Source organism: Mugil cephalus, chromosome 15 (genome assembly GCF_022458985.1).
Source record: "Mugil cephalus isolate CIBA_MC_2020 chromosome 15, CIBA_Mcephalus_1.1, whole genome shotgun sequence".
NCBI classification, from domain to species: domain Eukaryota; kingdom Metazoa; phylum Chordata; class Actinopteri; order Mugiliformes; family Mugilidae; genus Mugil; species Mugil cephalus.
Genome location: NC_061784.1, coordinates 13,731,755 through 13,748,149, shown reverse-complemented (window position 1 = coordinate 13,748,149; position 16,395 = coordinate 13,731,755). Strand labels below are relative to the sequence as shown.

The 16,395-nt window shown below is 44.0% G+C and overlaps 1 protein-coding gene across 2 annotated transcripts in view; it reads right to left on the bottom strand.

Annotated features, from left to right (window-relative positions):
* frem2a (FRAS1 related extracellular matrix 2a) overlaps positions 1–10,890 on the bottom strand; it is a 60,651-nt gene extending 49,761 nt beyond the window's left edge. For both annotated transcript variants that reach the window (XM_047607971.1, XM_047607972.1), the window contains exons 1-2: positions 5,754–10,890; positions 3,034–3,123 (exon numbers count right to left, since the gene is read on the bottom strand). In XM_047607971.1, coding sequence (XP_047463927.1) covers positions 3,034–3,123; positions 5,754–10,728 — 5,065 coding nt within the window. In that variant the 5' untranslated portion in view covers positions 10,729–10,890. The remainder of the gene's footprint in view (positions 1–3,033; positions 3,124–5,753) is intronic.
* Positions 10,891–16,395: the final 5,505 nt, after the last annotated feature.

The following is a 16,395-nucleotide window of genomic DNA, read 5'->3' as shown; positions in this document are numbered from 1 at the left end:
GTGCTGCTGTAGAACAGCGTGTCCTTAAATACTTTTGTCCTCCCTTTGCATATTCTATATCCGAAATAAGTTTGCACTTCCCTCTGGAGAGGGAAGGAAGCCCAAGTGAATCCAGTAAAGATATGGATCGCTAATACACACGCATGCACTTCAAGTAGAGTTCCTCTTAAAAGCCTCGGGCCTTTTGTAGTTAGGCAGGAAAGTTGCCGAGAGCAGAGCGAAAGGAGAAGAAAAAAAAAAAGAAAAAAAAAAACGTAAGAACTTTACAGGAGCATGGTCAATCAATTAGTCAATGTTTCTCCTTTCATGTGAATAAAGGAACTGTTATTCCTTCGCGCCTTTTAAGTGCGTCAGAGCCACAGAGCGAAATACACTTCTGAAAAGTGGGTAATTCTGAAACCACTTGCGAAAGTGTGCAGTATGCGTTCGTAGTGCCGTTTGAAAAGCACAGTTAATTGTCGGATGTTGTGATTAATCCATAAGATCTCACTCCGGCTCAAGAGAATGTCCGGCGCCGTGTAATGCACAACACAACCTTGGAGAGTAACCCGTGATCCCACGATCGAGCGTGCAGTAAGACTCATGCAGATGATTTTCACACACAGGCACAAATCTTTGAGTGAAAAAAAAATGTAATTAACCCATAATTGGGGTGAAGTAGCTAAAAAAAAAGAGAAAATCTAATCACTAAACAAGTGAAACACAGTTTTGAGTAAGAAACAAACTTTTGCGTGTTTTTTTTTTTTTTTATATTTAGAGAACATTTTTGAAAACTATAAATAAGTATCTGTTACACCTAAGCTGTTGCCAAACGAGTTTGCACAACGTTAATTAAGTTAATCAGCGTCAGGCAAATCTCTCTGTATTTCACAGCGTGCCAGAGTTTTAAATATGGAGTCTTTGGCGACATTTCTACGCTGGTGCAATGGCGGTAACGCGTTCTACATCAACTAAATGCGTTTAAAGGAACTGAAGGAAAAACAAACGGTACTGACAGCGACAGAGTCGCTTACAGAAACTAGGAACAGGGAGTTACTAAAGTTACAAATGTAAATTGAGTTCTATGAAGCCCCTTGCCTCTCGCGGGCAGAGAAGATGAAATGGAATCTAGGAAGTATCCAAGAAAAAGGCTTATAAGCCACAGACAAAGAGAAGAGACTGTAGGCTACAGGCATGTGCCACACACACGTAAGTGTTTGTGTAGTTATAATTACTGCGAGAAAGGGGAGACAAACGTTCCACGCTGTAGCTTTAATTTTAGCGTTTCTAATCACGTAACTGTGTGCCCCATTTTTTAATTCTAAGTCTGTTAATGTTTATGCATTTTCCATGTTTACATGTCTTGGTCTATGCAAACGTTCTGTTTGGACCTCTGTCCTGGCTCGCTTATCTCGAACAAATGCAAACCTAACCCTTAAGCTCTCTCACTCACAGAGATTTCCTTCACGAGACTGCCAATTGCTGATTGCTCAATTAGCCGCTGTCTTCGGAAGGAAGCTTAGGAAGCTAAATTCATGCACATGGCAAGCTCTCATATAGAAAGAAAAAAAAATGCACTGATTTCTAAGTGTTAATTTCATGTGCATAAATTGGGCCCCGAATGGCAGTTATTACGGATGTGCAGTCGGTCGTAGTAAAAGTGGGGAGGAGGGGAAAATGTGCGGTTATTTTCTTCAAAGTGGAAATGGTTATTGTTCTACTATATATTCAAATAGATAACAGCACCACTCAAAAGTTTGGACACACCTTCTCGTTCAGCGTTTCCTTTATTTTTACTGCTTTCCACATTGTATATAACTACTGAAGGCATCAAATGTATATGTAGCAAAATATATGGAATTATGCAGCGGAGAAAAACATGTTAAATGATTAGTCGAAGTAGCCGCCCTTTGCATTGTTCACAGCGCTGCAAACCCTTGGCCTCCTCTCACTGAGCTTCATGATGCAGCCACTTGCAATGGTTTTTGCTTCACACGTGCGCCTTGTCAGCGTTAATCGTGGAATTTCTTGCCTTTAACGGTTCTTAGCGGTGAGAAGGACCACAGAGTGAAGACATAAGGGTCCAACAAGTGCTCAGCATCTCTGGGAAGTCCTTCAAGAGTGTTGGAAAACCATTTCAGGTGGCTACCTCATGAAGCTCATTGAAAGAATGCCTAGAACGTGCAAAGCAAGTATTCAAAGCAAATGGTGGCTATTTTAAATTTTTGGTTGATTAGACATTTTTTATACATACTTTTTAATTTTTCCCCACAAATTTAAAGAGCCCCTATTCAGTCCCCAGGTGAAATCCCATGAATGTTTGTGGTTACAGCAGTTGCACGGTCGCCCTACCAAATCCAAAATATAAAGCATGTTTTGAGTTATTTCACACTTTTTTGACGCCTTCAGTGAGAATCCACAACACAAATACTCATGAAAACAAAGAAAAAAATGTTAAATGAGAAGGCATATCCAAGCTTTTGACTTGTAGTTTACGCACACGCAGCTTCTGACAGAGCTTGTGTTTCCGGTAAATGTGACTCTGACAAAGAAGCCCAGGGAATGAGATAAGACATACAGTAACACTACTTGACATGTCTTCCAGACATATTTACAAATTATACAGACGGCCTCATTAATTCACTGAACTGTGAAAACAGTGTGTGTTAATCTTGGCACCACGCTCTCTATTCCTGATGAACCTGGACATCTTATCAGCTCCCTGTTCCCTGTAACTGCATTACTTGCAGCTACAGACAGAAAACCTCCGCGGCAGATTTGCCAGATTTGATATTCTGTACCTCACCGGATGTCTAACAGAGCCAAAAAAAAAAAAACAAAGTAAAAATACACTCCGCTGATCAGCTGATAAAATCTGACTGCAACAATTTGTAAAATGAATCTCACCTTGAGGTGGAATATAAAGTTCGAGGGCTCACTCGAAGGTCGATCACAATCAAGAGCAGTGAGCTGCGCTTCTCCGAGCCATAGCAGCTACTCCAGAAACGGGAGTTACAAACACACAGGTGTTAGTGCGAATATAAAGAATCTCACCGCTGTCTTCGACGGAGAAGTGGAAGAGATCGGATGTAGCATTCTCTTCGTTCCGCAACACATAGCAGATGTTCAGGTCATCAATATCAGCTGCAACAGAAAAAAGCAGTTTTAGTTTATTTATTTATCCTCCTGACTTGGAACGAAGAACATCTGAAAAAATATTAAATGAATAAATAAGCAAATTGGAATCAAACGAAGGACAAACACTAAATAGTTTAACTTAAAAAAGTTTCATATAATTACTTCCTAAATGGAAATGAAGATCAGCGTATCATTTATTTCAAAGTGAAGCGATGCACTGTACGATGCATAATGAGTATCACTTTGCATCTTAAAGCAAGGTGATGGCTGAAGTCTAAACTGCGATGGAGACTCGTCCTTATCAAGATTTTAAAATACATACTTACGAAAACAATTTGCATTTTAAGATTAAAAAACAAAACAAAAAAAAACCTTCATGTAATGTTCCACGCTGACTACAGAAATGGCCTCAAACACACTTTGAAGCTGAATTATGGTTTTATGGCTTGTTCAAACACTCTCCCTGTCAAATAATTGCTCAAAGACGGAAGCTATCCCGCTCCAGCCCCGTATCAGCCACAGCAACAGCAGGTCTCTAATATCACACTGATTCAGTGCCTTATCAGCACTCAGCATGAACAATTTTCTACCAGAGAAAGCATTCTCAAAGTCATGCATCTGTAATCCACGACGATAAGGCCGCAACCTCGCGTCGGAGGCCACTCGAGTTAAACCGAGAGCAAGCGTCCAGATCCGACACCTGCCAAAAGTCGGCGTCAACAGCCCTGCAAATACCAGGTGACAGTGGATCATTTAATAACAGAGAAGGTAAGAATGTTAAAAACAGGATTGGCGGTGGGCACATACATTTCCACAGCTGTTTTCCCGACTTCTCTGAATTACAGGGCTCTGCCTGCATTTTTTTTTTTTCACCGTTCTCCACAAACATCTATTACAGTGTAGAAAAATCATCAAGACCGTAAAAGGGCTTGGCCCCGGTGAACCACCTCCTTCAATAATAGATGTCAGAGGAGGGAGGTTCATAAAAGTATAAACCTGTGACTCCTGCCTGGGACACATCTATAGCCTCTTAGGTGGCTTCTCCTCATTGCTGCCTCTCCCTTTCTCTCTCATCCATTCCAACAACATTTCATTTTATTTCTTTATGCATTATACAAGTGATTTTCGTGAGAGCAGTGTTTTATTTTCAGATTCATCCTTTTTTCAATCATCTGCCTGTTCGTGGAGGAGATCTCGCTCTCTCTCTCCGTGCCACGGACTTGAACCCGAGGACCTTACAAATATAGAGTGTGAACGAGGGGCACACTGTTCATTAAATATGTAAAGAGAGTGCCTCGTGGGATGTGCCCTGGAAATGGGAAGAGTAAATAAAGAGCAAGGGATTGTCTCTTTCACCTGACTGGTTCTTCTGATGAGCCCGTTTGCTCTCTCCCTCAATCTCTCACGCCCCTTCCCTCATTCTTTATTTCTCTCATGCCACCTACACCACCCCTCCCTTCCCCCAACCCCCCTATCCCCCTGCCTCCTTTGCACTCTCTTCCACTTTACTTGCTCTCTCCAACCTCTTCTGCCCTTTGCTTTTCTTTCCGCTGCACCCCTGTCTCATCTGTGCCCTTTCTTTTTCATTTTCAAAGACTGCAGCCGCACAGCGGTTGTCAGAAGTGTCCGTCTCCTGCAGACTGAAGAGCTCTTTTTCACTTTGTGCTCCCAGCCCATGTCGGCGCTTGCGCCAAGCTGTGGCAAAAGCAGGTGAATTTTCTTACTTGTTGGTTTAATTGCCTCAGCGTGATATGAAATATGGCATTGATTGCGTCGCTCTAAACCTCAATCAGTGGCATTGTTTGATTCTGTTTGCAATATCAGTAAACAGACATGCAAAACTGTGCTCGAATCCACAGTCAAGGAGAAATATTTAGCTCTGTATGCTGGCGGCGTATGGCCATGTACTTTGCTGAAAGCTTTCAATCTTCCTCAGTCAATTTTTATGACGTGCAAGTTCCAATAAATTGGTAAAACTATCAGAATGTGCCGCAACTCAAATGCCATCCTATCATTAAGAGCTCCTCTCTGACCTTTTCAGGCGATCGTCTCCTTCTGTCCTGCTTCATTTAACAAACCACTGTAGAGAACATCAGATGTGAACATTTCCCCAGAGATGCAGAAATAATAAATTATTCATCTCTAACTGTCTACAAGACATTTGCGCGAAACATCAGCCTCTAACTTTGGTCTGCTAATTATGATTTGATGAGCAAGGCACATCTAAATCAGGCCCCCACAAATTAACTATTGAAATTCCCGAGCCGGAACTTGTCACACATATGAATAATTATTACTCCATAAATTAAAATCTTTGGTAGGCTGTGTGAAAAATTATGCAGAACATAAAGGTTTGCAGGGAATTTGAACTTCTAAGCTTCTGTTTCTTTGAAGTATCACATGATACATTTGGGTAATATAACATTTAATTAGAGAAATTATGATTGCAGCCAACCCGTCTATTAACCAAATAAGCACAGTAAAGATGCTTGTTATATTTTTAAGATGGGCGTTTTTCCATCTATCTTTCAGCAGATAAATAAAAAAAATGAATAAATCCTTTGCGCGATCCACATGTAATATTCATGTAAAAGCAACACAGTGAAATACTTGTGGGTGTTTTGTTCAGAGCGTACCTTGACTGAATGTGTTGATGGAGTTGTTTCCTTGTCCCATGTTGACGATGTAACCGTGTTTGGGCTGGGCGGTGATGTGGAACACCAGGGTGGCCGGACTACTGTCTCTGTCCTCTGCCCTCAGCACTTTGGGGCTGATGGGGAATCCCAAGTGACCTGTGTCCAGAATCTTTAAAGTGGGCGCTCCTTTATTCACCACAATCTGTGGGACGCCATTGTCCATTGCCACAATGACGATCTTCATGGTCTGAGGGCGCCTCGTCTCAAAAACGGTGTCGGGGAGGACATAGAAGTCAGTGTGTGTGCCGTCGGTGACAGTAAAGGAGAAGGAGTCCTCCGATGATTCAGTTCCATCGTGTTTGTAGCTGATAAGATTTTCATTGAGGTCTTGTTTTGTGAAGCTAGTGACGGGCGTGGTCCTGTTGTAGAGTAGTTTGCCATGAACAGGCAGCTGGGTGATGATGAATTTGATCAGTCTCTCGGCCGTGTCCTGGTCTTCAGCAGTGAGCTCAAACGGTGTAATCAGCTTGAGCTGCCCTTCTGTGACGACCAGGCCGTTTACAGTCACGACAGGTTTCTTATTATCTACGTCCACGATTGAGATTCGGAACGTTCTGAAAATAGGGTTGAAGCCATCAGTAACTTCAAACTCAAAGCTGTCCATCTTCACCTCGTCATCTGAGGTGTGAATGTAGTAAACCTTACTGCCAGCCAGCTGGAGCTGAGTGAAAGACACAATGGGCATCCCAGGGGTATCTGTGCACTCCAAGTGGCCCCTGACTGGGGCCCTTGTCACAGTGAAGACCAGGTTCTCATCAGGGCTGTTGAGGTCGGTGGTGCTGAGAAGATCTGTGGTCAAAGTGACTCTTCCACCCTCCCTCAGAGACACACCTTTACTGACCACATCGGGGAAAACCATGTCGATGCTGCCCACAGTGATGTAGAAGTAACGATCAATGAGAGGGTTCATTCCATCGGTGACATCAAACTTGATCAGGTCTCGGATGCCCTCCTGTCCATTGTGCGTGTACACTATGAGCCCTGCATCGATTTCAGCTTGTGTGAAATTCATGCCAAGTGTGACGTTCTCCACAAACCCAGAAGGGGTTTTTCTCTGTAGCAGACCCTGACCGGGCCCGAAACGGATGATATAAGTGAGCGTACTGTCATCTGAATCTAAATCGGTTGCTTTGAGCACTTTGTTGTTGATTTCCTTGCTCTCTCCGATTTCCACCTCCAGACCATCATTGATGAGCATTCTTGGGGTCTCGTCATCGACAGGGATGATCATAACCATGGCTGTTTTCTCAACAGAGTATTTTCCATCAGTCAGAATGACATCAAAGCTGTCCTCTGTTGTCTCTGAGTCATCATGCTCATAAATAATACTTGATGCCTCTCTAATCTGCTCCAACGTGAAATTAGTCACCAAAATGGAGCCGGTGGACAGCTGGTTTAAAATGGCACCATGTTTGGGTGGTTTGGAAATGATAAACACCAGCTCCTCAGGCGGAATATCAGAATCGTCGCCGTTCAGTATTGGAGTGTCGATAACAATGTTCATGCCCTCCATCACAACTATCTCCCTCAAGTAAATCTCTGGCTTTTCATCATTGGTGGGGATGATAACTATTGGGAAGAAAAGGTTCTCAGAGAAATTGATACCATCAGAGCACCTGAATGTGAACCTGTCCTCCACTGGCTCTACTCCCTTGTGAATGCTTTGCACATAGTGAATATTTCCCTCCCTGATGTCTCTGATGGTAAAAGCGCTGATAGCTGTTCCTGACCTGGACTTTTCTGAGCCTGGGGCAGGGGATATATTTTCCACGTAGCCAGCGGTGGGTTGAACAATGATGGTACAAAGGATATCATCTGTTGGAGTGTCGCTGTCATCAGCGTCCAAGTGCTGGGGGCCAATGGCATATTTTTCTCCTTCAATGACGCTGAATTGAATCCCAACGCCGACCTCAGGGGCCTGGCTATCAACAGGAAGGATAGTGACACGAACATGGACGCCATTGACCTTATTACCACCTACTGTCCAATCATCAGACATGTCTGTGAGAGTCAAGTTGAAGCCATCCTGCTGAGAAATAAGTCCTATCTCCCCACTAGTGTGCGCATAAACCACCACACCGTTAATTATGTCGGCCTGTGTAAACCTAGAGGCAGGCACTCCCTTAACCAAAATTTCACCAATAACTGGAGGATTTTCCACAATGAAGGTCAGCTGCAGGTCATCAGTATCATCATCATGGCCCTGGATCACATTACTTGTGATTTCTGTGGCTCCGTTTTCCAGCACATCTATATGAGAACCAATCGTTCCCTCGGGCAAGCTAACAGTCGGGGTTTCATCATCGACGGGCTTTACATTAACTTTGACCGTTATGGTTACAGTATGAATCCCATCACTGACGTCCAGCTGAAATTCATCACTCACTGTCTCCTCTCCACCGTGAACGTATGAAATCTTCCCCTCTGAGATGTCCTCGAGTCTGAACACCCCCTTTTCCTCGAGGTCAGTAAATGCAACCTGGACCTGGCCATGTTTAGGGAGCTGGCTGAGAGTAAAGGTAATTAGTTTACTCTCTGTGTCGAGGTCTGTGGCATCCAGCTCAGCAATGGTGATGATCTGCATGCCACGTTCAAACACGGTAAAGCCGGTGTTTGTAATCTGAGGCGGTTTGTTGTTGACTGGCTGGAGGTAGATGGTGAAAGCACCTTCTGCGCTGTTCCCAGCTGTGTCTTCAACGGTGTAGCGAAACTGCACGACATGGGCAGTGATTCCAAGCTCAACATCTGGGGGGCCATAGGAGATCTTATGGTGGTTGATTTGGGCTTGCGTGAACTCTGTGACCTCAGTGTCAGGGCTGTCTGTGAGAACCAATGAACCAAACAACACTGGGTTATTTTCATCTGTGTCTGTCGGGGGCTGGATAACAGTGTATTTGAGGTCACGGTCTTCGGAGTCCAAATCAGTGTAGCGCAGAACTTCTTTGCTAAAGTGAGTGAGCTTGTACTCCTGAACGGTCATCTGCAGGGTTGTGCCAGGGAACAGCTCGGGGGGTACGTCGTCGATAGGCAAAACACGAACTATGAAAGCGCTCTCTCCTGATACATTAGGGGGATCATTGTCATCCTGAACTGTGAATACAAACTGATCCATGACTGTGTCGGTGTTGTGAGGGCCAGTGTGTTTGTAAAACAACTTCCCGTCGGTGATATCTTTCTGAAGCCACTCTGTAACCTCCTTTTCATAGACTTCATCCTCAGCATTGAACTTCCAAGAGGAGGGGTCCTCTGGTGCATCCGATTGTCTTAGGAGCACGGTGCCAATTGTAGAAAAGGGGGGGATTATGGTAAATTTAATAGTTGAGTCCTCAGAGTCAATATCAGCAGCGCTGAGCATGAGGGGAGATATAGGCATCATTTGATTTTTGAATAGCACCAAACCAGTGTTGGCATTTATAATTGGTGGCTCATCATCAGTGGGAACGACTGTAATAGGAAAGAGGAATTCTACTTCATTTTTTCCATCCGTCATCTTGAAAACAATATTGTCACTGTACGTGTCACTGCCATCATGCTGGTACACAACAACTCCCGCAGTCAGGTCGGCAGGTGTGAAGAATTTCCTGTGGGAGCCCAGGACTGTGAGGTCCCCGTGGCGCAGCCCGTCCACAACTGTGATCGTAACAGCGTCCAGGTTGTCCTCATCGCTGATCTCCAAGTTGTGGGCGCTGAAGAGGGGCCGAGACTGGCCCTCGTACAGCAGCTGGCCCGTGTTACGTGTCACAACGGGGGCCAGAGAGTTCATCGGCTTCACAACGATCATGAAAGCAAACGGGTCTGAGACGGCCCCGTCTGTGTCCACCACCTCAAACTCAAGCTGGAAAATTCTCTCAGTGTCTGAATCCAAGGAGGGTGGCTTGTAAGCTATTTTCAGATCCCGCAGGTCTCTCTGGTAGAAGGACGTGATGGGGAGGTTTCTGTCATCCGTGCTCACTATGTAGCCCTCCTCGTAAGATAAAGTCGAAGTTATGTTGAAAATAAGCTCATCTGGGTCTGACTCCGCATCTTCAGCAGCGAGCATATCAGGGGTGAGGGCAGTCATGACAAATTGGCTGACTTCCATCATCATCATGGACACAAAGCTGGGTTTAGGAGGAGTGTTTTCTTCTCCTTCCTTAATACGAATCATGAGATGAAAATACTCCTGCTTCACTAGGTTGCCTTCCTTATCGTGAAGCTCTACAACCATGGGAACATAGTCCCTGTTGGGAGACTTGCCTTCAGATGTGTGCTCATACCGGATGTCAGCTTGGGTGAATTCATCACAGTCCATCATTTTGGAAAGTTTACCACCATCAATGAGTTTTCCGTATCTGGGCAGGGGGCTGCCGCTGGACAAGGACGTCACCTCACATTTATGAGAGTCTCTGTCATACGTAAACTCTAAAATCTTATTATCGATGTGATTACTGATCCCTTTGAGATTATTAACAATAAGAGGCATATTTTTAGTGAGCAGCTCCAGCTGCGTAAAAACTACTTCCACCTCCATCATAAATGGGATTATAACGGTTTCGGTTTGCGCGTCATACCTGAGCTGCAGCCTCACTCTGTCCTTAGCCGGGCTCCTCGATCCGTAGTGAGAGTATGTCACATCACTGGGACCGAAATCGCAAGGAAACTTTTTGGGAGAGAGGTGCCCCGGTCTCTGCGAGAGCGGATCGTTATCCAGCACTGTGATGCTGCACCGGTCTCCCGGCTGCGTCTGAATCACCAAATCATTGATGGGATCGATGAAAACCGATCGTCCGAAAGGCACGCGTATTCCGTTGTTGGCCACCAAGATGGCATCTTCGGACAGTTCTGATCTCAGCGCGTAAAATAATCCAGAGCTGTCGGTTTGCGCGAAGACAATACCTGTTACTGAAAAACACAGGAGAAGTCTGTGGAGCAGCATCTTCGCAGCCGAGCCTCAGACAAAACTGGCTGTTTTGTCTCCGCCGGGGTGTAGTTGTCTAAAAGCCTCGGCGCGTTCCTAAAAAATAAAAATCCCCAAAGTGTTGTGGGGAGTCTGGAGGATGCCTACACGGTGACTCCCATGCATCTACCCGGTTGGACCCTCGACATGCTCAGCGAGAATAGCGCGCATGAGTTTTAACTTCAGACACTTGAGAGGCTGCGTAGAGCGCTACCGCCCATCTCCGCGCATATTGGAGGATTTTAAAGGCTTGTTACCTCAGCCTCGTCGCCAATGGGCAGCGCGGCTGACAGTCACAGGGAAGGTGGGGACGACACGCACAGATGAGATTGATCGTATTCCAATTAAACAGTGTCCCCTGTGAGAATGTGAAAGATATAGGATTTAAATATATATTATACCTCTATATTTAAGTACTCCTCGTAACAGCAAACTGATGAAATTTGGAGAAACTAAATCATATCCCAGGCGGCTCCAGTTATTTTAAAAGGTAAAAGAGGAGCTTTAACAACTCTCCTATGTTAAAACAGATTTAGTTGCAATGATTCACACGAAAGTTATGACTAACATAATAAATGAAGCATTTTGGCACATGCTTACAGATAATTTATGCAACCACAGGTTAATATGTCAAAGTGCTCATCTATAATTATTATAGTCAGGCCTATTAATTAAGTCATTTTCAGAAAACTAAACATATTGATTGGGTTCCTGGGTCCAGTGTGACCATGGATCATTGTTACATGCCATCCATCGCCCCAGTATTGATGATACAAGTTTTAGGCTTAAGGCTTTACTCCCTAATTAAAGGGCCACTCTCATTATTCAGCCTGCTTCTGGTTTATTAATCCTCTGTAATGTTCCCTCTCATTTGCTCTACTGTAACTCCACGAGCTGAAATGTGAAGAAGGCGATGGGAGCAAAAAAAAAAAAAGTCTTGTCTGTCATTTATGCATGGGTCTGTCCATTTATCCGTTCTGGCGTTTATTTTAAAAGCGAAGAAGGAGCTCAGTGTGGGCCTCCAAAACACAACGCTGACCTTCCCTAGAGCAAGAGAGAGAAAGTATAAAAGCCTCCCCTCGCCATTAAGGCGAGAGAAAGGCTGACCCTGTCCTTGTCAATCTAGATAAAGTAATTTTGATTGTGATAAGTGAACTGTAATGCAAAATAAATAAATAAATGAAAAATGAATTCCTGACATAACCATTAGTGTAAGTATGTGAAATACAGATTCAGCTGTCACTGACAAAGAGGAATTGTGGACTGGAGAAAATGTTTCTTACTAGACTTTGGTGGTCTCCCAGGAGGAAATCTGTGCAGCAAGTCAGAACACGTGTCAAGGATAATTCATGAGCAAATAAACCAACTTCTCTCGCCCCTCTCTGCAAACAAGACTTTTAAAGTGATCTTCTGCATGCAATGTTCACTTTCTACCATTTTAACATCACTTTTAATTGGCATTTAGCGTTTGAGGAAAGGCAATTTGCCGCGGCTCTTTGAAAACTGCCCAAGTGAAATATAAAACACGCGCTTTAAGAATTCATCTTCATCTCACTTCATCTAATGGGAGGGAAATCACCACGGTATGAATAACAGCTCATTCCAGTGCGATTACCGGGGTCTTGCTAACAAACCGGTGGAAAAGATTTTTTTTTTGATTGCTGTGAAACCGGTTACATGTTTCCAGCATGAATATTTCAAATGCTTCATGCACTTTGAAAGCTGACAGGCTCCAGTCTTTAAAATCCTCACACATAACCCCCCGAACCTTGGAAGTGATGCTTGTGACTGCATTTTGTTCTCGACTCTCCACCACCCACGTTTAAAAAGCCAGGTGATTAGAGGGTTTCTAGTGCCTTGTTATTTCAAAGTACAAGGCACCCCCAGCCTTTTCCAGCTGCCATTCTCTTTATATACCCAGAAACATTCTTCTTGTAACTTTACATGAGAAGAAACCACTCAGATATTTGCACATGTTAGATTTGTACACTGAAAATCTGATGAGAGACGGAGGGCGGGACAAGAAAAAAAAAAGGAAGCGTATAAAGAGCATCATTAGGATGACAAAATTAGAGACTGGTAAGCGCGTTCAGCTGGAACTTTGAGCTGCAGTGTTTGTTTGCCACAGAATTGTCTTCATAGAGGAGGTCACAAGCTGTCGCCGGTTTGTGCGCCTCTCATTATTTAGACGGCCCTGATGGTCATTTCACAAACGTCTCTTCTCTTCCCATCTGACTAATTAGCTGGCTCATCCCCGCAGCCCATCTCTACCAACAACCAACAAATTGCGGTGAAACTCGTCTTAAAGTTGACACATTCGAACAGTGCGGGGGGGACGGGTTCCTTCTACGCGGCGGCTGCTCTGCTGGGACAAGGCCTCACGTGGAGATTCTGGGGTCGGGAGCCTTCAAAACGAACGACAGCGTGAGGGTTACTCGTCAGATCGTTACATTTGCATGAAACTTTGGCACTTGCGCATACCACAAAAGACAAAAGAACGCTCCCTGCTTACAACTAATTTATTTGAGCAGACAACTTGTGCCGAGCTGGAGGCGGATACACCATGGAAAGCCAAATGAATGCTCACCATTGAAGTATTATTCAAGACCCCGGTAGATTAAAATAAAATTTGACATTTTTTGTGCCGTTTTATGGTCACTGTGAAAATGCATTAAGATTGTTGGAGTTTGGGCTCTACCAAGTTTTGTTAAGGGCCTCGTCTAGTTTAAAATACAGACTATATGCAAGATGAAGCAATTAAATTCTGTCTGTGTCTACAGAGTGAAGAGGGAGGAGCTTAAATCTTTGATACAGATAAAGTAGATGGGATGTTTTTTGGGGGGACTTTTGCAGACATCCAGCAGGAGTCAGTCAGTGCGTTTACATGCAGAGCTTAATCGAGCTATGCTCAAAATTCGACTTTCTGACTGCAGTCCTTGTCCCAGTTTACATGCAGCGCAAGAAAATCAAATAACTGTTCTCCTCCTCCGCGCTAGGTGGCGATACGTGTCTTATCAGCGGGATAATCGACGTCAATACGGCCCGATTTCCTGTTTACCTATTTTGCGATATAATAAACAAGAGTTGTTCATGCGACGGACCGGCATTTCAAACAACAACCAGATGGATAATTCTACATTTTTTAATCTCGTACATAATGTTCGCGCTACTTCTGGTGCAGGTAAGATCCGAGATATCCCTCAGACGGTTCTTCTAGCAGCTCCGTTTGTCTTCTTCTTCTGCGATCGGCTTGTTCCAGGGTCACACGCCAGCACAGTAGTTGTGGAACATGCGCACACGCATTATCCGATGAAAACTCCGATTCAAATCTCATTATCTGGGTGTCTCAATCGGATAATGAGAACTCCGATTTTAATTGGAGTAATGTGTTTACATGCACTTAAGTTCTCCTGTTATAGTCCGATTAAGGCAATAATTAGTTTTTTTCACGTGCATGTAAACGCACTGAGTGCGGAGAATCAGCTAATTGTTTAAGATGCTTCATGTTTTGCATCTTACTAGCTTTTATTGCTTTAGTGGAACTTCTCTTCTGCTCAGGTTTATCTGTAACTGGCCCATACAAACCTTATATGATGAGCATCCATAAAAAAGGGAAAGGCATCTTTGGGTTTTTGGGTCCTAGACCTTTAACTCGAACTTTATTGGTATATTTCATTAAATGAGATTCAAACGTAGGCATTTTTTAAGGGGTGGCTGACAAGGCTTGAGGCCAGATGTACAGTATACAAAGGAGATGAGTCACGTAGCTTTTGTAACACACATGTGAAGGATCCATGCTGAAAGTTTGAAGTTAATAACTTTCGTGGTATTTCTGTTTCGGGTAATTGAAAAATTGCGAGTCGCCATTGTCCGAGAAAATGGACAACATCGGCCTTCGTGTTACGTCGAGCTCAAGGGCTCATCCACCGAGATGGTCGATGAAGACACACCTTGAGTGGCAGCACTGGGGAAAAAAGGGTGCTTTCTCAAAGCAAGAGGAGGAATATAGCCACTGAATTCCAACGTGGCAGAGAGAGAGAACCCGAAGGCTGACCACTTTCCGGGTCCCCAAGGGATATGTATGATAGCTGGACCACGGGTGTAAAATATAAGCTGTGAACGTATCAAATACTTTTACACATTAAAAGTTTTTTGGTAGCTCAAATTGTCAGTGAAAAATGCTGATTACTTATTTAAAAATATTAAAAGACTTCTGTTCAATAAGTATTTTTCTCTGTCTGTACCTTTTCTTATTTTCACTAAAAATAAAACATCTACACCTACACCACACACACAGCTGTTACTCTTATGCTTTCAACAGTCAACATCCTTGAAAGGATGGGGCCTCCTGTCACTCTCTGCTCCGTCCACACTGCCTCCATAACCACTTACGACCCGTTCCTTCTCAAGGAAGCGAACACATAAAAGCAATGGCTCGACATGCAAAACCAGCAGTTATATCTCCCTGCTGAAACCAACCTGAAATTACTTTCTGTCTGGGTCAGCTGAAAGTGTAACAGGAAACCCCCGCAATTTGCAACATTCACGCCAAGGACATGCAAACGCGTAAAGATTCACATCTGGTCCGTCTTTGTTCCCATGTTACAGCCGTGGAAACGCAGGCATTCAGAGGACACGCCGGGGACCCTTTCCTCCAAACAGACACGTTAGCGCCGCCGCTGCTCTGTAATCATCAGCACAATGGCCGTGTGAGTTTACGCAAAGTACCATTCTGGCTAACGTTTACTGTCTGGAGAAACTGCCAGTTTGTTCCTGCGTCGCACACACTCATTTCCATTGCAGATGACAATGCTTCTGTGGGCTTTTTGCCTTTCAGTTAGAGGGACAGGGTGGTCATTACGAAGCTGAGGAGAATTGGGTAAATATCCGTTGTATCTGTCAGTTTGTTTTCTTGCTTGATTACGCTGAAAAACTGTGAGAAAAGACAGAGTTTCGACAAACCACCACCACTTTCTGGCTTTTGAAAAACACTCACATCAATATTCTGTTAGGAATAACAGGTACCGCACTTCTGCAAAAGTCTGTGTTTTCCAAGTCGGTGTTCACTGAGAGGACTTTTACCTGAACCCGCCGAAGACGGTGTACTAAACCGCTAGGCATTAATGACTTGTTTGCAGCGTGTGCGTGATACTTCTTTCCGGCTGCTTGGCTCGGTGACATGCACCCCACGGAGTGTATTCTCTCTATTTCATGCGATTTCGCGGAGGTGATAAGTCTAATAAGGGACAAGCCTGCCACACTCCATCACACATCAGACAAAGCACTCAGCCCTCAGCCCTGCAGGCGGTGTCACTTTGCACTGTCTGTTGTTGACTCTCGTGGCTTGTTGGAGGTGAACGTTTGCTACGCCACTTTTGCAGCATTTCGTGGTTAGTGTGCATTGTTATGTTAGTGCACGGGCTGAAGATAAGACGGGGAAGAGAAGAGAAGAGAAGAGAAGAGAAGAGAAGAGAAGAGAAGAGAAGAGAAGAGAAGAGAAGAGAAGAGAAGAGCTTTAATAGAAACGTATTAGAGAATAAGTACATATAAGAATAGAAGGATTTGCTGTCTTACAGTGCAGAGATATTTTCAATAGTGTTTAAAAAAAGAGAAAATAAACATAAAAATAAACATCTATTCCTCATA